Raw genomic sequence first — 18,065 nt, 5'->3', positions numbered from 1 at the left:
AAAAAAAAAAAAGAAAGTTTTTCTTTACTTTTTCCCCTAGCCTATTTGTCCTGCTGCCTTCTTTATCTCCGCAAAGTGAAAGTAATCCTCTCATTCACTATCTCTATTTCTTCACTCCCACTCATTTTTCAACCTATTACAGTCCGGCTTCCAGCCAGATATCTCCTGACTAAACTGTATTTACTAGATTCACCAATAATGCTATGATCCCATGACCCACTTGGCCTTGGCAGACCTTTAAGCAACAACTTCCTCTTCCTTGAAACTCTCTTCCCCCTTAACTTCTCCAGTTTCTCGTTTCTCTTGCCATGGTGATAATTTATTATTCCTCTTTCTGTGGGGGGTGGTGTGGAGGGTCTGTTAATGACTAGTTCTTCCTCTCCTGCCCACTGTCTCTTTGAACAATGGCGTTCCCAAAGTTTTATTTTTTATTTTATTCAGCTTTACAATTCCTGCTTTTCTCTGAGCAAACTGACTTACCTACCCTCTCTGGTGAAATTTACCATATTGCTGAAAACCTTCTGAAACGGTGCTCAGACGGCCCCGTCTTTTCTTTGAATTGGGTTAGATTAGAGATCCAGCCCCTAGCAAGTGAAGGGATGTTTTCATCTTTGTAATCTGTGTGGGACAAGGAAAGACGACTTTTATGCTCTCCCATTCTTACTGGGGAGTGACGCTGAACACTTGCAAAGCAAAATGTGGGTGGTGGGCAGAAGACCAAAGTGTGAAACACCTGCCACACAACACAAACGTCTGTGTGCCTTTCCCTGCTCTTTTCTCCTTCTCCAGCCTACTGGCCATTCGTTAAAACACAGTTCAACTCAGCTGATACCGTCTCCAGGAGGCTTCTTCAGATAGCTTCTGCCTCTTCTCTCCTAGGCTGGATCACACATCTTTGTACTTTAAGATACATATCTCTGTTTTTGAAGTTTCTACATCATTTCATAATTATCTATTATATCTAGGGTAGTCCCACTTTTAGGGCCTGTGAAACGTTCCCCTTACTTCTTTAGTTCTTCTGGCTGGTCGGATAATTCAAATGACATACGGCAGATTAACAGGAGAAAATAAAATTTTAATCCGTTTGCACGGGGAATTCCCAGAAGCATAAAAATTCCAAACACAGGCAAAATGGGGTATAAATGTCATTTTGGACTAAGAAGGAAGAGGTAGGCAATCCACAGATAGATGAGAAAGAGCAAATATTGGTAAACAATTTCTTACAGAGCCACCCCAAAATGGACGCAAAGGGGACTCTTAAGAGAACAGATTTTGCTTAGATCCTCCATGTCTGCCACACTTAATTCATATGTGCTAAGGTGAATATGTTAAGGTTCCTTTCCTGAAGTGGGTTTATCTATCTGAATCTCTTTAGGCAGGTAATACAAAGGTAAACAAACTCTTCTTGGATTTCTTATGCTTTAATTGTTTTAAGCTTGAGATAATCTGCATGCCAGGTGGCACATTCTGGGGAGACATTCTCCCATCCCCCACACCATATTTGTATGCTTCTCAAAAATAAGTCATTCTGCTTTAAACGTTCACCTTTGTACCCCCAATGCTTAGACAAGTCATGACCAAATGGGTACTTAATAAATGGTGGTTGAATGCATTAGTTGACTTGATTTACTTAGGAATTCTCAACTTTGCTGTGTATTGAAATCACAGCTGAGCTGAAAATAAAATACCCAGACCTTAGTTCACACTCTCAGAGATGATTATTTAATAGGTGTGGAATAGGACTCAGGCATTGGCATTTTTTAAAAGCTTCCAAGTGACACTAATATGCTGTCAGCTTTAAGAACTATAGGATTAAATAAAGTAAATATACCTTTATTCTACAGTGCTTGCTAGATGTCAGATGTTTTAATAAAAATTTCACAAGAACTCAAGAGAAGGAGATAAGATTAGTTTTTGTCAAGACGGAGATAAACAGAGGCTCCGAATTATGTAATAACTTTGTATAAAGCACAGAGTTGGTAGGAGGCAGGACTAGGCTCTGATGCTGTGACCTCACATCGCCTTTGCAGCTTCCCAGGTGGCTTTCCTCCAGTAGCAGGGAGTCCAGTCTCTTGTCTGTCCTCTCAGAGGTGGTGCATTGGCCAACTGGCTGAATTGGGTAACATTTGGAGAGATGTCACATTAGCTCTATTTTATGTCCAAGAATGAGGTTGAATGGGAATTAGCCCACGAAAGATTACATCTGTGTCACAACTACCCTGTCTTTCACATTTGTAGGACAATTAGGGCTTCTTTTTTTTTTTTTTTTTCTGGAAGAGTAACTCAGCCTTGCCTCCAGATCTTTTTTATCTTAAGGATGGCCATTCTAGTAGCTTCTTGGCCAACTCTTTACACCCTTCCTCCCCTCCAATCTCTGAAATGAGCCTACAAATATAATTTGCCTTTCCAAGTCACCTGTAATTTCTTTAAGATTCTGATGCTAATCTTTTGATGTTTGTAACATTCTTCTTCTGCAAGTTCTAAATGATGTATATTTATTACTAAGAGAACTAAAAAAAAAAAATCACCTAGCGTTTTTGAAGAACTTTATAGTATCTCAGACTCACTAGAGGATGTACTGCAGTTAAACATAAATTACAAGTTAGCTCAAAAGTTACTGCTGGCCAAAACCAAGTCAAGTTGTTCTGAACATTTAATTTGTAAATTTTAATAAATTAAGTAAATGTTACTTAAATACTGTAGTTAGTCTTAATTAACTTACTAGACATAAATATTGTCAAGTTTCTTCTGTGGGATAAAAACTTAAGTAACACTTTTTATAATATCAATTATTAGTTAGGGATCATATGATAAACAGTTATATGGTGTTTAATATGTGCCAGGCACTGTTCTAAGTGCTTTTCATATGTTAACTCATTTAATCTTCAGAAACAACATTATAGGTTAGGTACTATTGTTTTCATTTCACAGCGGAGGAAATTAATACTTGAGAACATTAACTAAGACATACAACCAGTAAGTAGCAGAAATGAGATTCATACCTAGGCTTTTTCGCATTGATAGAAAAAGATTGAAGTGATGCTATAACTCCTAAGTATCACTTAGCCTGAACTAACACTTTTACCACTTGCCCTGAGCAAACATAAACATGGAAATGAATTCTCAGCAGGTTGGAATGGGAGGCATGGGAAAATCTTGACATAGTCAAAAAGTTGACATAGCCACTATATCTCCTAAGGGAGCAGTGGTCAAAATGCAGAGCTGGGCTATCTTGCACATTGCAAAGACAATGATGAGGCTAGTGAAACAATTGGATTACGCCTCCACAGTGCACCTAAAACTTCTTTTGGCTACTGGTGTTGACAACCTAGTTATGCTAATGGTCATTTTTCAGTTCTAAACTTCCTTAAATTTTCCAAATTGTCAGCTTTTAAAAAAATTCTTTAAAATTTGACTTTTGCACCATGATTCACTCTTAGTTTTCCTTTGGCCACTCTGTATATTTCTTCCTCTAGATTCTTCTTTCTAGCCTGTTAAAGAATGTTTCCTCCATGGTCTGTTTCCTTGACACTCTGCGTTTGTCTCTTCACTACCTCTCCTGAGTTTTACTGTTGTTTGAGTTATCAGTTACCTTTGAGCTCCAGGCCTGACCTTGAATCTCTGACCCTGTATTTGTGATCTGCCTTTAGGACCCACCTACCTAGATGTTCCATTGGCTTCATATGGAATAATTCTAAAATGGAACTTATCTTCTGTTCCCTGACTGTTCTGCCTATGTTCTCTGTCTCTCATGTCTCAAGTAAAGACCCTCCAGTATCTTTGAATTTTTTCTCTGTGTCCCACCAGCCTGCCTAACTGATCCAAGTCCCTCCACTCTGTGAGCAGTCGCCAAGACTCATTGACTCTGTCTCAGTGACCTTTCTGATATGTTCCCTCATCCATGTTCTCCTGGGCCAAACCTCTATTTTCTCTCCTGCAGGCAATTGCAAAATTCTTAGAGCTGTTGTCCTTGCCAATCAATTATATACACTGTGGCTGCATAATTCTTCCTAAAGTATAGTCTCATACAAAAAAAGTGTCCCAAAATCTTTATGGTGTTTACCATTGACAGCTAAGGTCTACACTTAAGAGCATTTAATCTGCCAGCAGCTTTCCAGCTGCACCTTCAGTCAGAATGCATCATCCTCTACACGGAAGTTGACAGCTGGTGGCCCTTAGTCTAGATTTGGCTGCAGACATGTTTGGTCTGATCTGCAACTTAAAAAACTAATAATAATCTGAATCAATGCTCTAAAATCAGAGGATTTCACTTAAAAGTTAAAGTCTCAGAGAAAGTATAGAGAACTGCGAAAGCTTAAGGAGGGATGGAGATTTGGGGAAATGCAGGGAATCAGACAAGACTTAAATTCTTACCTTCTTAAGTTCTTGCTTGGTCCATCTTTTACCCACTTTTGAATTCTTATTCTTCTAACATGTAGCAGAGTCTTTATATATAGTAGGCGACTAATTAATATTTGCTGAATTGCAGTTATATGACCTTTGGTAGTTTACTGCCACAAATATTGAGGTTTTTCTGTAGAACAAGAGTTCTTTCTGCATTGGTGAATCTCAGGTGATTTGTACAACGATCTCAGTGCAAGTCATATAATTTACCTGGCAATAAAGAAATTAAATCTGCATTTAAAAATACATGCAAACTTTATGATATTTTAAAAGTATGACCATTAATTTCCATGCAGGTAAATATTCCATGAAAAAATTTTGTTTCCTATAATACGCAGAATTAGAGCAGGATTAGAACAGGTTTGGAGAGAATTAAAAAAATCTTTGACAGGATGAAGTGACCATCACTGGGAAAAACAGAGAACTACTGACCACGAAAACAAACTTTCGAATAGGGGAAATGAAGCATGTAGTGAGTTACAATGGACACTCTTAAGTATTTATTGTAGTTGGTTCACGTTGAAAGTTGACCATGTGCTAAGCTGTTTATATGTTTGGGGTATAAGTGTACTCTGGCTTTTCTCCAGCCTCCTCTGCCCCCTTTGCCATAAGCATACAAATGAACTTTTTAGAGATAATTATTTGATATCTGTTTAACATGTAATAATTTTAGAACTTGGTAATGAGTGCAGTCCTAATAACGGATGCACATAATGGGGAAAAATGGTTCTCTCAGCTTTGCTAGAAACATTGGACTATCTGTCCCTGGACTCACATTTCCTCGTGCAATGATCTTTTGGATCAGAGGTGTAATAATAACAATAACCAACTCATATAAGGTTTAGTGTGTGCCAGGTACTGTTCTAGGTATTTTTGCCTTTTGTTTGTTTGTTTTTCACGAACACTGGCTAATGGCTTAATTCGGTGCTTTCCAACTCTTTTCATGGCAGGGTATATGTATACAATAGTACTATTTATATGAGACACTGGGGTAAGTGGCTGAGGAACCTGGCTGCCCAGGGACTAAGGGGATCTGTATAACAGGACATCTGTATCCTCTTCAAAGCATACCAGCGTGGCACATGCACCCTGTGCTGTCAAGCTGTAGTATAGTGTACTGCAGACTAAAGTAGTCCTGCTTTCTGCTAGTAACATTGTTTCCCTGATCTTATGATGGCATTAAATAGCTCACTGATAATCAGTGTTCTGTTTCACATTCTGCAGAAGGGCACTGTTACTCTCCAACTGTTCGCCTTCCTGAGGTTTGAGAGCCACTGGGAGATACAATATCTAAATTCACGCATCTGTGCCAAAAAGTTTCCACTCATGACACTTCTAGGCCTCTAGTTGGACTAGTCGCTGATTTCCAGATGGCTTCCAAATCTCCAGCTTTGGAACATGGCTGTTAACTTTTGCAGGGAGGTCATTTTTACGAGCATATTTAACAGGAAGAGTTTGTATAAGCGGTGAAAAGAAGAGAATACACTCCTTAGGGTCTTCGCTGAGTGGATGACTTGGGTTTCTTCTTTCTATGCTCCTCCTCCAACCAAATAACTTTCTACGAAGACTTAATGCAGAGCTCAATGCTCTCAGGGTTCAGAGGGGGAAGGGATAGCAGGCTGTGTATTCTTTGCACATTTTTAAAAAGCTCCTAGCTATGTCTGAGTTAGTCTGCTTCTAAATGCTGGGGCCACAGTTAACTCTGCTCTTTCTCGCTCACATTTATTCCTTTTTCCTACTCTCAAAACAACCAGATACACTTAAATACTTGAGCTTAAAAATACTTTAAAAATACAGTAAATATGAAACTTTCCTCTCTTTATTTGCATTTAAATGAAGTATTCTTTCTACACTCCTCATATGTTATTAGAACTATGATGTGCTGATCTAAGAAAACAAACAAAAATGACTGAACCCTGGAATTTGCACGTTCTAAGTTTCAGTCCCAGATCTGCCACTTATTCAGAAAATGGCAAGTTAGTTTAATTTCCAGGCCTTCTTGATAAGATGAGACTGATGATACCTGTCTCATTTCCCAATCAGAGCTGATCTGAAGATCAAAGGAGATCCAATGCATGCAAATATCTTGTAAGCTCAAAAAGCAAAAGGTGAATACCATTGTTATTGTATTAAAAGTGGCCAGTGAGTCCTCAGGTGTCATAGCAATTGCTCATAAGAATTAAAATAGCAAGAGCTGGTGAGTGTGGCTCTGGTGATGACGGAGTTCACACATGCTCTCTTTATTCCCTCTCTCACCCTGCAGAGTAACCTGATACACTACCTGGGCCTGAGCCATCATCTACTCACACTGAATTTTATCATCATCTCTGTTGGCAAGAAAAGCGCATGGTCCTCTGCTCAGGTGAAGGTGACTGACACTGACTTTGACGGTGTGGAAGTCAGAGTGTTTGAAGGCCCTCCAAAGCCAGAAGAGCCACTGAAACGCAGTGTTGTTTATATCCATGGAGGAGGCTGGGCCTTGGCAAGCGCAAGTATGTCCTGGTCACCTTCAGGTTGTTTGGGGTTGCGGTTGGCCCCGGGAGGGATGTGTCCGTGATTGAGTTTGACTTTCTTGGGTAAAGAAAGGGGCGACATTTGAGTTGCTTCCTCTAGACAGTCCCAGTTTCCCTTATTGTTTCAGGGAAATTATTAGTAGTGTCCCATTTTCATACTCAAAAGTGTCCTGGTTTGAATGATTAATTATATGTTCATACCCTACATAAAGGTTTTTGCCTAGTTGTTTATTAATTAAGGCAGACTGTTTAGAAAATATTTCCTGTTACCTGAATCGTAGACTAACTTATTGTGAAGTGCGAACAATAGCTTTCTGCACCAAAACAAGGTGGAGTTTCATTAGGCCAGAAGACAAGATAATTATCGGTAGCTCTTTTGCCAACTTGTGTTTTAAAGATATCTTTCTATGAGATAGAACAAATATTTCTGAATATACATGTTAACTCATTAACATTTCATCTGCCTATAAATCCAAAGATGAAAATATAAAAGAAACAATCTTACAAAGTTCAAGAATATTATCTTTAGTGCTGGATTAGTTTCATGAGCAAAACAAGTTCAGAATGGCAAGCAGCCGAGTACAGCATCCCGGCAGAAAGCATACCGAGGAAGTAAGGGACTTATTTCTTCCTGCAGTTATCATGGAGCTACATCCTAATCTTCATCCCAGTGCTTTGTTATCCCCTAAGTGAAAAGGCAGTAACAACTTTTTCTATTTTTTTTTAATAACATATTATTTTGTTAATGAGGCTAAGGCCAAAAAGAATTGCTTTTTCTGGTAATCTCATTTCATTTAACTCCATATTCATCATTTATTCTTTTATTCACTGACTTGTTCATGTGTTCAACAGATGTTTACTGACGATGCAGGTTTGCTTAGAACTGAGAGGTTTCCTGGGGTACCCAGCACAAACACTTAAACGGTTGTGTGCAAACCTGGACCTTTGGCTACCCTACTCTGTGCTAGGTGATGGGGATGTAAAAATGAATAAGATAGAGTATCTGCCCTAGACAAGAATAAGTTGGTACCATTGGACACTTGCCAGGTGAGACATTACACTGGAGACCAAGAGGTATAAGTTTGGGGAATGGTATAAATATGAGTCAACCTGGCCTTTTCCACATAATTTTGACTCATCACTCTTGCCAGAGGAAGATCTCAGGCTGAGAGAAGTATGTAGATGGTTATGTACTTATTAAACTTCTGGTTCTAAGACTGCTTTGGAAAGCTTATGAATAAGGTAATATTTGGCTTTCTGTTGACACAGTCTGCTCTTAATTTACTGAAAGAACAGCTAAGGGATTAATTTTTTACATATTAAAATTGCTTCTGCCACTGCAAACCTTTGGATCCTCTTTTCTTTTTTATATTTATTTTTTTATTTATGGTGACATTGGTTAATGAAATCCAGTAAGTTTCAGCTGTATACTTTAACAGTAAGACATGTATATTTACACTGTGTGTTCACCTCCCATAGTTAGATTTCTTTCTGTCAGCACATATTTGACCCCCTTTACTGTCTACCTTCGCTCTCCCCCTCTCCCACTTCTTACCTTCTAGTAACCACTAGTCTATTGTCCATGAGTCTGTTTGTTTGTCCTGTTCATGCATCCACTTTCTAAGAAATGCTGAGACTTCTTTAAAGTTTGTTATGTGTTGGTTTAAACAAAATACCATATTCTTCAAATTGGTGCCTTTCCTGAACTACAGCAAATAAGGGTATTAAAAGAGAAAAATTTTATGGTTCTAAGGAGGAAACTGCTTATTTGCTGTGGTCTTTGAAAACGCATACATTTGAAGAGCTACAAAATCAGAATTAATTTGGTACATTTCGTGTAGTCCATTATGAAATAACTGTTAGGTTAAACGGTAATCTAATATGGATTTTCTGTTATTTTGTAGTAATTGCATTTTATCAGAAGCTTGATTTAAATTCTGCATTTGCACATGTAACTCTATTGAGACATTTGCTTCTTATTATTTTTATTATTAATAACTTATGTCCAAGTATAAAAGCAATCCAAAATTAGCAGAATTTAAGAATGGACAGTATTGAATAACTTGTTTAATAGTGATTGCTCCTTTGTTTCTTTTAGAAATCAAATATTATGATGAATTGTGTATGGAAATGGCTGAGGAATTGAATGCTGTCATTGTCTCTGTTGAGTAAGTAATTAATAATAATCATAGAAAAAAATTTTAACAATGAATCTTAGATAACCATATAGTTACCTTATTTTACAAGTCATAAAATTAAATATAAAACAAAGGTCCAGAGAAGTGAGGTGATTTTCCCAAGGTTACACAAAATGATTTCTGCTATAACTTAGAATTTCTTCAACTAGCTTTTCGTTTTATTTTAGTTTTGGAAAGTTCTGGAAAAGGAATTAACTGAAATCGAGAGAAATATACAGTCAGTTATCTATAGCATGTAAGTCTGATTACTGCTTTTATTAAAAAAAAAAAAAAGATCTTAGACCCAATCAGCATTTTAAGAGAATCTCTCCTATTACCAAGAGTCGGGAAACTTATTCTCCTGGAGTCAGATTCTGTAACTCATACCTTGTAAATAGTAATATGTTTAAAAAAATCTCAGTCAATGTAGTTATTTATTATTCTTATTATTAATAGTGTTAATACTGATGTTTTGAGTCATTTCTACCAGTTCTATATTTAAGCCATCTTTCTGGGAAACTAAGAAGAATGTCATTAATACTTATAACAATTGTGGTGATAGTAATAATACAAAAAATATGGTACTTATTTTGTGACAGGCATTGGGCAAGTGCTATTGCATACATTGTCTCTCCTTCATATCTTTGTTCAAATATCATCCTTTCGGCAAGGCTTTCCTTGACACGGCTATTTAAAATTGCAACCACTTTTCATCTGCTTTATTTTTCTCCAAAACTGTCATCAATGTCTGACAGACCATATAGTTAAATTATTATGTATTTATTGTACTGAGTTGAAATAGACAATGTAAGTTTCATGAAGACAGAGATTTTAGGGATTTTTGTCTCTTTCATTGATTGCTGATTATGGCGCCTGGAAACATTTCTGGCAGATAGTGGGCAGATAGTATTTCTGGCAGATAGTATTCGATAAATATTTGTGAAATGAATGAATAAAAAGTCTTGCTTAATTCTCATATAAATCATTCAAGATACATATGTTAATATTTTCCTCATAGATGAGAAAATTGAGGCCCAAGAAGTTAAGTAACCTACATGAAGTCACATAGCTAGCTGGTCACATAGATGAAGTGGGAACTGAGGCAGGCCAAATCATTCCCAAGGCCCTCATACTTTTTTGACCCAGTATCAAGCCAGTGTTGAAGGAAGCTTATAATGCTGGATGACAAGGTTATAGCAATATTAACCACTTTCCATGCCCTGAGCTTTCCAGCTCTCCCTTTCCTTCTGCCTCTCTCTGCTAGCTGCTCTCTCATTCATGGCTCATTTCTTCCTTGCCCTCAACCCAGATCTGAGACCTATGAGAATCCTTTCTTCCATAGTCCCTTGGAAGGGCTGGTCTCCTGAGTCATTTGGGCAGCTGTGACCCTGTTAACAGAAGCCTTTGAGTCACACAGAGTGTTTTGTGGCTGCTGCCTCAGTGGACTTGGCTGCAGACAGCTTTGGGCAGCTCCCAGCCCTCTCAGCAAGGCCTTCCAGATCACTCAAGGGCCCTTAGAGAAGTTCCATAATGTAATAATATTCAAGAAATGATTCTGCCATTTGGCCTGGGCAGCTGGTCAGAGGAAAACAGGGGCTGTGTAAGCAGCTGAGCCCCATTATGGAGCAAGGCCCCACGGCTTGGGGATCCAGCCGCAGGGCCCTTTTAGTGGTTTCCTGTGTATCTGCAGCTCCTTAAAGGCCCAAAGAAAGAACAGAAGTTGGGCTTGCTGTACTTGGCACAATGGGTATCTCCGCACAGGCCTCCAGGGCTTCAAAGTAAGCAACTGGAAACATGTCCAAGCTCTTCCTACGTGACCTTCTTCATCCTTCAGCATCTGTCTCGCGTAAAACAGATATTCTTTGATTTATCATAAAACACTCAAGGACGGATGAGGTGTTTTTAAGATTTTTAAAAAGAATTAAAACAGAAGGAACTGCTTTAATCTTAACTTTCCATTTTGCCTAATCTATACAACATAGCATTTAGCAGTTTATCAACTGGGAGTCATCACAGCAACAAGCAAGTACCCTTGCTCATGACTGTGTGACCTCAGGCAAGTCACTGAACTGCATGTGCAAAATGAGGTTAGGAATCCTTCCTGTGTATCTAGAATGTGATCTAGTGGCAACACAAATCATGTTTTCTTTCCCTGGTTCCCTATCACCCAGTACAAGGCTTAGGACATGTATGCTAGGTAAATATACTTTGAGTTTGGTTAATGATTTTAGAGAAGTGTCACAAGAATCAGTTTGAACAATTGAGATAAAAGGGCTTCAGATACCCAGAAGTATCTGAGGTGGTTTCCTATGTAGTTGCAGCCCCTCAGGGGCCCGAGGAAGGGAGGGAAGTTGGGCTTGCTTTACTCAGCACCATGAGTATTCTCCACACAGGCCTCACCCTCCTGTGTGAGTCTGGAGTATTAGTGCTCTAAGTCCATAGGCTGAAAGGTCCAACTTACAAATTTATTTGTCAACATGTGTTTGGAACTCACAGCACTTTTCTTTGGAGGAATAATGAGCTAAGATACTTAGGATACAGGCCAGCCAGGCCACCAAGAGCCACATAACCTGTGCTCTAGTTGAGACATAGCCAACATCATATGATCATATTTCTCTTGAAGAGTATGTTCAGAGGTCTAACTTGGGAACCTGTTTCTTCTCACTGCACATCTCTTTCCTCTTCCTTTTATTCTGTAAATATCTGTTGAATTGCTATTATGTGCCAGTTACTATGTTAAATTCTGGTGACATAATAAGGTAAAATAGACATAATTTCTACTCTCATGGAGTTTACAATCTAGGTGAGAAAATAAGCCTCAAACAAGTCACGTTAAGTGTGATAAGTTATGTGAAGTAGAAAGGTAAGTAGTAATAGAGGCATCTAATAGGTAACATCTTCCCTAGTTTGGAGGGTCAGAAAAGGTGTCTTAAAGAAAGTGATATTTGAGTTGAGCTCCTAAGGATAAGAAGAACCTGGTTAGACTAAGTGAGTTGGTCATGGAGATCTGAGGTGGTGTAATGAGATGGCTTTGGAGGAAGGGGAGAGGGCAGAGACCATTAAGGGAATAAAACATGAGAGAAGATAGATGGAAGGATTTACACTTCTGATGATGACTAAGGAAAGAAGGGTGGATGATCCAGAGAGTCCTCGGGGAAATGCTGGACCCATGGTCTGGAATTTCACCTTCTCTTAGCAGGGAGGCTACCTGGAGACAGTGGCTCCTTATCCTCGAGTCCCACAGCAGTTGGGTAGCAGTGCCATAGCTCTGCTTATGGGACATGGCCTTGGGAAAGGTTATAATCTGAGGAAGCAGGTAGGCAAGGGTTGGGGACAGCCTTGATGATGGAATCACCTCACATGGAGCAAGCAACAGGAGTTGGAACTCCTCGGTTCATGTTACTGGTACTGGCTCAAGGTTCTGGGGACAGACCAACAACTGAGGTATAGGTAAAGGCCTTAAGGCAAAAAAAAAAAAAAATAGGCCATGCTTTCTACTCAGGAGTTTCTACATTATGCTATTTTACATATTCATTGTACAATAAGTATTTGTTAACTAAATGGAAAAGTTTATCCTGTAATACCTAAGATACATGGATGTATACGCACTTATATAATCTAGGAAGGTCCTATTTTATATTCATGAACTTATTTTCATAAAGTTCAGTGCAGATTAGCTATAACAGCAGACCTTTTTACCTTTAGTTTACATAATAAGACACAATACTAGAACCATAAAACATAGGGAAAAGACTTAATTTCTTTTTTTAAAAGATGAAAAGCAAGATAACAACAAAGTAGGCATGTTGAGTTATCAAATTCTATTTAACAAATTCTATTTAATTCAATAAATTCTATTAAGTTCTAGAAAGCATTTATGTTGCTTTCTTGGGTGTGAAAAACTGTTTCAAGTTGTATTTTACGTTTAATTAAATCTTTACTATACTCCTAAACTCTCCATTTTATGTGGATGGACATTCATTCCCATTCCATCAAATGTCAGGTGGCAGTATGCAAAGAGAACTTAAAATATAGAGCTGTAAAGGAGAATGTTGCTAATGTAGACAGAAAAGCTGTAGCACTCACTTTGGTTCACTGCTAAGAAAGTTATTAGCAGTGTGCTGCCTATGCCTCTGTTGTTCTCATTCATGAAATTAGATGAGTACAAGTGAAGAGGAAAATGAAGAAAAATATAATTCAAAATGCTAACCAGCTCTCTGTTCTGCTTCTGTAAATATACTTGCTCCATTCAAGAGCTCACTTGCAGAGCTCACTTGCACTTTGCTTGACCTAAGAAACGAATGTAACTGTTTGTACCCCTAGAAGCTCCTGCCTCTTGTAGCACTTTGTACCTTAGCAGCTCCTGCTTCCTGTAACAATTTGTAACCAACGGTAACCCATAACAACTCCCGCCCTTCCATCAATGTTACTACTTACAACCATAGCAACTCCCGCTGTTTGAAAGGGTCGGAATTCAAACTGACCAATCAGCTTGTGTAAAAATCTTGTATATAAAGAATATTGCAACTGAGCTCGGGCCTAGATCTTCAAAGCACTAACTCCTCTGGGACCATGCATAATAAACCTGAGTTCTCCTTCTCTCCAAGTTACTGCCTGGTTTTTCGCTGGTCTGATTTTGGACCTTTTTCCTCAACATTTTTGGAGGCCCCAGCGAGATTCCAACCATGCCAGCCCCTTGAGCCGCTGGACTGGTGGCTTGTCCTGACTGAGGTGGAGGGGAACCCAGACGACTGAGGAGGTGCGCCTCCCGAGTATTTTGCGATCTCTTTCAAATCGGCGCCCAGACTCATGAGAAGGCTGAGCCACCCAACTGGACTCATAGGAGGGAAGGACCAGCTCACCAGAAACAGCTGCTGGAAGAGGAATAGGAGGAAAAGGTATCAAGGTAGGATCCCAGGATGAGCCCTCATGTAGGTCCCGCCTGTTGGGTGGAAGAGGAGTAAGAACACCTGTCAAGTCTTCAGTAAGAAGACAGTAGTTCGGGTCTTCCTAGTGGGGGAAGACCCAAGGGTTTCTTAAGTGGGGGCAGGAGACCAAAATCTCCTCAGTGGGGGAGGCGTCAGGTTAAGGCAGGCCCCTACTAGCCAAGGGTAAAACTTGTTGCACATACTGGTGGAGAAGGGAAATGTTTTAACCTGATGCGTAAATTAGTGAGTGAATGAGCATCTTGACCAGTTTGATGGGTCAGGTACGAGTTTGTAGCTCCACGACTGAGCACCCTTAAAGTCCCCTAAAGGCTATGGAGTTCATGTGGGCTCATTCTGCAGTTTCTATGGCGAATGGCATACAGTCCAAGGCGGCATCAGATTAGTGTCTGATCGTAAGTCACAAAGCTGAGTCTGCTACAGCTAAGCATCACCTAGCTCCTCAGGACACAGCCAGATGAGCATCTGAATGGTCTCTTCTGTGGAGGGGGAACCCACCCTTGTTTGTCTTTGTGTCACCGTTGCAGGGTGGGACGATGTGGTCAACACTAAGAAAAGGAGAGAGCTCCATCACCCTCCAGAGGGCAACCAAGCCCCCGCCACAAGTTAAGGGGAGCGGCTGCTTGCTCTCCAGAGCACATTGTTAGGGAATGGTGGGAGGTTATACGAAAGAGAATGAGTGCTGAATGATTGAGATGTGGCCTTGCTACGAAGTGAGAGTTGAGCCCCAATCCGCGGTTCCGTGGCAATCCTCATACGGCTTACGGTGGTCTCACTGGATCTCTGTGAGGATTCTACTCCAGTGATCCAGGTCGGGGGTTTATACTAACCCACCAATGCTAAGAGGTGCCTGAAATCCCCGCGAGGGGAGTGGCTGGAGCCCCGCGAAGCGAGTGGTGTTCCCTCCAAACTTTCCCCGACCCTACCCCTACTCCTTCGTGTGACGTGATTGTTGTCTGTCATGGGAGGCACAGGAGGTATCTCTGATCTATGTAGAAGGAAAGGAAGGGTTGGAAGCAAAAGGAAAGAAGAGAAAGTGTTTTTGGTGTAATAGAGAGAATAAGGTCTGGAGACGTATTTTGAAGGAAATTGAAGGAAAGGTATTTGCCTCAGGGTTGGTTATTTCTGAACGAGTGAAAAGAGGCAAACTGGAGGAGTAAAGAAAGTGTGAAAGAAGGTTTGTGGAAGTAGTAGAAGGTTTGCGAAGGAAATTTTGTGAGAGGAAAGTGTGGGAGAAAGTTTGTGAAGAGATTCTGAGGAGAAAATTTTACATAACTAAGCTAAACAAGATTGAAAATTTAAATGTCAAAAGTAAACTGATGTAAAATGGGAATTGTGTTCTAATATTTTATAGATTATTAGTCTGCCACTACTGTTATGAAAAGGTTTTCTGAGTAGAAAATAAGGATTCTGTACGTCATCAAAATAATTTCAGTGTTTTATGCTGCCTTAACCAGGTTTCTGGAACTTCAGAGAATATACTAACAATGGCCTCTGCGTCCAATTTTCAAAGGAAGCTCCCTGCAAATATGAAGGGAAGTTCCGCTAAGCCACCTGTCTTAGATTGTGTGTTGGAGAATTTTAAGGAAGCTTTTCAGAGAATTATGGAGTCAAGCTGATTCCAGGAAAGCTTCCTACTCTTTGTGAGCTTGAATGGCCCACTTTCGGGGTAGGTTGGCCTTCGGAAGGGACTCTAGATCTCCACACAGTGAGGGCAGTAGACCAGGTAGTGACAGGGACCCCTGGATATCCAGACCAGTGGCCATATGTAGACACATGGCTGCAGATCACTACTATAGTGCTCCCTTGGGTCCAGTTCAGCGCAAATAGGTGTGGACAGAATGAGGTGTCTGTGGCCCAACTGACTCAAGAAAAAAACAAGAAAGTGTCAGTGAAATTAATCCACCAAGGGAACCCCAAGGAAGAACCTGTCTTCCTACTGCCGTATATCTCAGTGGCTCTGTCAGTCCCTGCGCAGCTACTTTCCTCACAATTGCCAGACAGGCCCTTACCATCAGTACCTTCGCCGCCCCAATGCACCCCAGAGCTCCGGCCCGGTACCATGTCCTCCGCCAGGTTCAAGTTCAACTCCTCAGATCACTCCACCTGGTATATGGGGCCAATGTCTTGCCAGGAGGCACAGGCCAAGCTCCAAGGCCAGCTCCACAGCATGTTTCTAGTCTACGACTCCTCCACCTATCCCAGGGACTATGTACTGTCTGTGTACGAGAATTCATGGGTCTCCCACTACATCATCAACTCACTGCCCAACCATTGTTTTAAGATCCGAGACCAGGAATTTGGCCACTTGCCAGCCTTGCTGGAGTTTTATAAGACTCACTACCTGAACACTACCACCCTGATAGAACCCGTGCCCAGGTATCCAAGCTCATCGGAATATGTACAGACTCTCTATGATTTTCCTAGAAAAGATGCCGAAAAGTCTAAATTAGCCATTATACTGAAAGCAGTTGAAGAACAAAGAAGCCATAACAGTCCTTAGGGCACAGATAGAGGTTTACTGTTCGGATTTTATTGCTGAAAGAGCAGCAAGAGAAAAGATTCATGAGCAACTAACATTGCAGCCGGCAAGTTTGCTGAAAGTCAAAAATACCTTTGAAGATGGAGATGGGCAGTCTTCGATAAAAATGCAAAGCCACCATAGGGCGAGAACCAGTGACCTCGACCAGCAGGCAACACCGCTAGAGAAAAGGCTGGGACTAGGAAAACTACAAGCTTGATAAGAACAGCAGAGACAGGCCAGAGGCCAGAGGAGTCGCCCACAGAGTTCTATGAGAGACTATGTGAGGCATTCCGGGTATATATCCCTTTTGACCCCAAAGCATAAGAGAACCAGCTCATGGTCAACACGACATTTGTGGCTCAATCCTTCACTGACATCTGTCGCAAGCTTCAAAACTTAGAAGGCTTTGCTGAGATGAACAAACCTAACTATTAGGGGTCGCAAACAAGGTGTTTGAGAACCGCAAACAGGAGGCACAAAAGAATGAAGCACAAGGTGTCCCTGTTAACAGCTGCATTGGGGAACCCAGGTCCAGAACAACAGACTGCGGCTCCTTCATGGAAGAAAGAGAAACCAGAAGGAGACCCCCACTTTGCTGCGACCAGTGCACCTACTGCAAAGAAACCGGCCATTGGAAAAATGAATGCCCTCATCATAGAAGAATACCTGAAAAGCCAAAAGAATTTCAATCCACCTCGTAAAGGAAGATACCAGCCTGAGCCAGTCATCCAAGAGCTCAACGGCCAGGCTGAGGAACAATCAGATTAGGAACAGTCGGGCTCCTGATCCTCGACCCCCAGCAGCCTATGGCCACAATAAAAGTAGGGGGGGCCAATCAATGACTTTTACAGTGGACACTCAATACCATAGCCAAACATCAAGAAAGGAGTCCGTGAGTTCCTAGGGGCAGCTGAATTCTGTTGAATTTAAATATCAGATTTCTCTGAGATTTCCAAGCCACTATATAAGGCCTCAGCTTTAAATGTAAAGGTCTCCCATGCTGTAACTGCATTAATGAATAAACAAGAACATAAATGGCTGACCAATGCTAGAAGAACTCATTATCAGGGGCTGCTTTGCATCTGAGTATTGTTCACAGATGGGAGCAACTTCATCCATGAAGGACAACGCAAAACCAGCTGCACAGTAACAACTGTCGACGAGGTAATCTGAGCTGAGGCCCTGCCACAGGGCTGGTCATCACAGCGGGCTGAACTATGGACCCTCATCTAGACACTACGACAGGTTGAAGGGAAATGGGTCAATATCTACACTAACTCAAGGTATGTCTCTACTACCTTGCACATACATGAGGCCATTTCTAAAGCGGTGGGGGAGGGGGGGTGGGGGGAGGCGGTTGCTGGCAGCAAGAGGAAAAGAAATCGAGAACAAAGGAGAAATCCTCCAACTGCTAGAGGCAGTCTGGAAGCCTTCAAAGATGGCAGTCATTCACTGCAGGGGCCATGATATTTGCTTGTGTTGTTCTGCACCTTTTCCAGAC

General features: G+C 40.8%; 1 protein-coding gene across 1 annotated transcript in view; it reads left to right on the top strand.

Moving 5' to 3' along the window:
- NCEH1 (neutral cholesterol ester hydrolase 1) overlaps positions 1–18,065 on the top strand; it is a 58,692-nt gene that overhangs the window by 26,441 nt on the left and 14,186 nt on the right. The window contains 2 exon segments of the mRNA XM_006910839.3: positions 6,668–6,896; positions 9,016–9,085. Of these exon segments, the coding sequence (XP_006910901.1) occupies positions 6,668–6,896; positions 9,016–9,085 (299 nt within the window).

The sequence above is a fragment of the Pteropus alecto genome, unplaced genomic scaffold (genome assembly GCF_000325575.1).
Source record: "Pteropus alecto unplaced genomic scaffold, ASM32557v1 scaffold33, whole genome shotgun sequence".
Lineage (NCBI taxonomy): Eukaryota > Metazoa > Chordata > Mammalia > Chiroptera > Pteropodidae > Pteropus > Pteropus alecto.
The sequence above is the reverse complement of the archived record's forward strand: the minus strand, read 5'-3'. Positions and strand labels throughout refer to the sequence as shown.